Raw genomic sequence first — 3,775 nt, forward strand, 5'->3', positions numbered from 1 at the left:
CCTGCAGGAGACATGGCACTCTGGGTCACCAAGTTCTGCAGAAGTGCCATGAAAGCTCCTGCAACAGAGGAGCCTTGGGAATGCTCTGGGTCATCAAATCTCATAGTCTGGCCAGGTGGGGACATGGAGAAGTTGAATAGTTGCCAGAGGGAGGAATTTGCCCACTATCTCTCGAGAAGTCCTTCCCTTCCCACCATGCTATGCTGGCCTCAGAGGCTGAGGGCGCCCAGCAGACCCAGCTTGAGGGGCCAGACAGTCCCAAGCCACAGGCTGCTTACTTCCACAGAGACAACTCTCTTCTCAAGAACGTGCACACTGCGAGCATCAGACAGGCGCTGAATGGGTGTGCTGTCAGCGTCTGGGATGCCCTCAGTCTCTGGGGCGTCAACCTTGGCCTTGAGCTTGGTTGGGTTGAGCTCAGGCTTTGCCAAGACTTCAGTTGGTGAGGCCCTGGTCTTTCTACGGCGAACAGGAACAGACTTTTGCAACCTCTGCAAGAGAACAAAGGGTAGGGAAGAAAGGGATGTGCCATGGAAAGCTCCGACAGTGGTGCCAGACTGAGCAGTGACAGCAGGCCCATCCCAGGGAGGGATGGCTGCAGGTACCTGATCAGTTCTGTGGAAGCGGCCACGGGCACGGTCTTGCTCTTTTGTCTGGTGCTGGCCTGGATCTGGCAAAGAGTGAGTGTGGTCAGAGCTGAGGGGTTGTGGGACAGGCTGGAGAACACAGCCCAGCCCTGCACTCCACAGGCAGGGATGGCCCCAGCATGCCCATCCCATGGAGCTGCGGGAGGATCAGCCATGGGCCCTCTTCCCCCTCCCTTTCCCTGGCCATGTCCATAGGGGGTGGGATGGGAAGAGGCCCATCTGGCTGCAGCCACCAGCCCTGTGGCCCAGCTCTGCCACTCACCCTCCTGCAGGGGCTGGAACTGCTCCACCTTCTTAGGCTGCAGTGCTGGGGCAGCCCCAGGGCTTTCCTCCTCCCCTTTTTTCACCCAGGCCAACTTGGGCACCCTGGGGGGTCTCCGCTCCATGTCTCTGTCTTGGTCCATGGTTTCCTGCAGGAGACATGGCATGGAGAAGCCTGGCTCACCAAGTTCTGCACAAGTGCCTTGAAGGTACTTGCTATACAGGAGCCTTGGGAATGCTCTGAGTCATCAAGTTCCACAGGTTGGCCTGTAGGGGACATGGGGCAGTTGGAGAGCTGCCAGAAGGAGCAACTTGTCCACTTTCCCCCAAGGAGTCCTTCCCTTCCCACCATACTGTCGTGGCCTCGAAGGCTGAGAGGGCCCAGCAGACCCGTTTAGAGGGCCCACACAGTCCCTACCCACAGGCTGCTTACTTGAGCAGAGAGAACTCTCTCCCAAAGAGCGTCCAGGCTGGGAGCATCGGGCAGGTACTCAACAGGTATGCTGTCAGCATCTACAATGCCCTCAGTCCCTGTATGATCAGCCTCCATTGTGAACTCAGGCAGTGCCGTGTTTGAGTTTGTCAAGTAATCGGTCACCGCCATGTCACAGTTTGCTGTGCCATCAATTGAGGCGGTGCCGACATCAGGGTCTGCCTTGAGCTCAGTCGGTGTAGGGTCAGGCTGCGCCATGACCTTGGTTGGTGATGTCCTGGTCTTTCTACGCCGAATGCCCTTGGATTTCTGCACTCTCTGCAGGAGAACAATGGGCAGGGAAGAGAGTGATATGCCATGGAGAGCTCTGACAGTGGTGCCAGACTGAGCAGTGACAGCAGGCCCAGCCCAGGTGGCGATGGTTACAGGTACCTGATCAGCTCTGTGGAAGTGGCCACGGGCACAGTCCTGCTCTTGTGCCCGGTTCTGGCCTGGATCTGGCAAAGAGTGAGCGTCGTCAGAGCTGAAGGGCTTTGGGACAGGCCAGAGAACACAGCCCAGCCCCGCGCTCCACAGGCAGGGATGGCCCCAGCATGCCCAGTGCATGGAGCTGTGGGGGGCTCAACCGTGGGCCCTCTTCCCCCTCCCCTTTTCCTGGCCATGTCCATAGGGGATGGGATGGGAAAAGGCCCATCTGGCTTCAACCACCAGCCCTGTGGCCCAGCTCTGCCACTCACCCTCCTGCAGGGGCTGGAACTGCTCCACCTTCTTAGGCTGCAGTGCTGGGGCAGCCCCAGGGCTTTCCTCCTCTGCTTTCTTCACCCAGGTCAGCTTGAGCACCCTGGGGGGTCTCCACTCCATGTCTCTGTCTTGGTTCATGGTTTCCTGCAGGAGACATGGCATGGAAATCTCTGGTCACCAAATCCTGCACAAGTGCCTTGAAGGCATCTGCAACAGAGGACTGTTTGGAATGCTCCAGGTCATCAAGTCCCGCAGTCTGGCCTGGAGAGGACATGGGGCACTTACAGCTGCCAGAGGGAGCAATTCCCCAGCTGCCCCCGAGAAGTCCTTCCCTTCCCACCACACTGTGCGAGCCTCAGAGGCTGAGGGGGCCCAGCAGACCCAGCTTGAGGGGCCAGACAGTTCCTAGCCACAGGCTGCTTACTTCCACAGAGATAACTCCCTCGTCAAGAATATCCAGAATGAGAGCATCTGGCAGGCGCTGAATGGGTGTGCTGTCAGCATCTGCGATGCCCTCAGTCGTTGCACCATCAGCCTCCATGGTGAGCTCAGGCAGTGCCGTGTTGGAATTTGTCACGTGATCGGTCACCGCGGTGTCACAGTTTGCTGTGCCATCAATTGAGACGGTGCCGACATCAGGGTCCGCCTTGAGCTCAGCTGGCATTGGGTCAGGCTGTGCCATGACCTCAGTTGGTGTGATTCTGTACTTTCTACGCCGAACGCCCAACATTTTCAGAAAGCCCTGCGGGAGAACGAAGGGCAGGGAAGAGAGGGATGTATCATGGAGAGCTCCAATAGTGGTGCCAGGCTGACAGCATGCTCAGCCCAGGGGGGGGATGGCTGCTGGCACCTGTACTGTCCGGCGGAAGCGGCCACGGGCACGGTCCTGCTCTTGTGTCTGGTTCTGGCCTGGATCTGGTAAAGAGTGAGCGTGGTCAGAGCTGAGGGGCTGCGGGACAGGCCAGAGAACACAGCCCAGCCCTGTGCTCCGCAGGCAGGGCCAGCCCTGGCCTGCCCAGTGCATGGAGCTGCCGGGGGAACAGCCCCAGGCCCTCTTCGCCCCTCCCTTTCCCTGGCCATGTCCATAGAGGATGGGATGGGAAGAGGCCCATCTGGCTGCAGCCACCAGCCCTGTGGCCCAGCTCTGCCACTCACCCTCCTGCAGGGGCTGGAACTGCTCCACCTCCTCAGACTGCTGTGCTGGAGTAGTCCCAGGGCCTTCCTTCTTCTTCCGAAAGGGCCTGAGCAGGCTCAGGCGTCTTCCTAGCATCCCACAGTCTGGTCTTGAGGGTACCTGCAAGAGAGAGACACCTCGGAAGATCTCCGGGTCACCAAGTCCTGCAGGCTGCCCTCGAGGCCACCTTCCGCAAGGATTGGAGACTCCCCGGAAAATTTCCGGGTCACCAATCCTGCGGTCTGGCCTCGAGGGCAACTGAAGGAGAGAAAAGCCTAGGAAACGCTATGGGTTATCAAGTTGTGCAGCGCGGCCTCAAGGGCACTTGTCACAGGGGTTGGGGACACCTTGCCAAAGCTCCGTGTCACCAAGTCCCGCGGTCTGGCCTTGAGGACACCTGCACCACAGAAACACCTCCAAAACGCTCCGGGTCAGAAAGGAAGGAGTTGACTGCGTGGGGGCTCCACACAGCACCGCTCTATCCCGTCTATCCCGTCGCATGCTCCGAGGAGCACTGAG

The 3,775-nt window shown here is 59.3% G+C and overlaps 1 protein-coding gene across 1 annotated transcript; it reads right to left on the bottom strand.

Annotated features, from left to right (window-relative positions):
• Positions 1 to 209: 209 nt before the first annotated feature.
• On the bottom strand, positions 210 to 3,765 carry LOC113941693. Its single transcript, XM_027632830.1, has 5 exons — positions 3,238 to 3,765; positions 2,933 to 2,997; positions 2,507 to 2,824; positions 910 to 1,057; positions 210 to 670 (listed from the first exon to the last, which is right to left on the bottom strand). Exons 1-5 carry the CDS (start codon positions 3,350 to 3,352, stop codon positions 210 to 212), a joined length of 1,107 nt encoding a protein of 368 aa, XP_027488631.1. The 5' UTR covers positions 3,353 to 3,765.
• Positions 3,766 to 3,775: the final 10 nt, after the last annotated feature.

This window comes from Corapipo altera, unplaced genomic scaffold (assembly GCF_003945725.1).
Source record: "Corapipo altera isolate COAL_440 unplaced genomic scaffold, ASM394572v1 62342, whole genome shotgun sequence".
NCBI lineage: Eukaryota > Metazoa > Chordata > Aves > Passeriformes > Pipridae > Corapipo > Corapipo altera.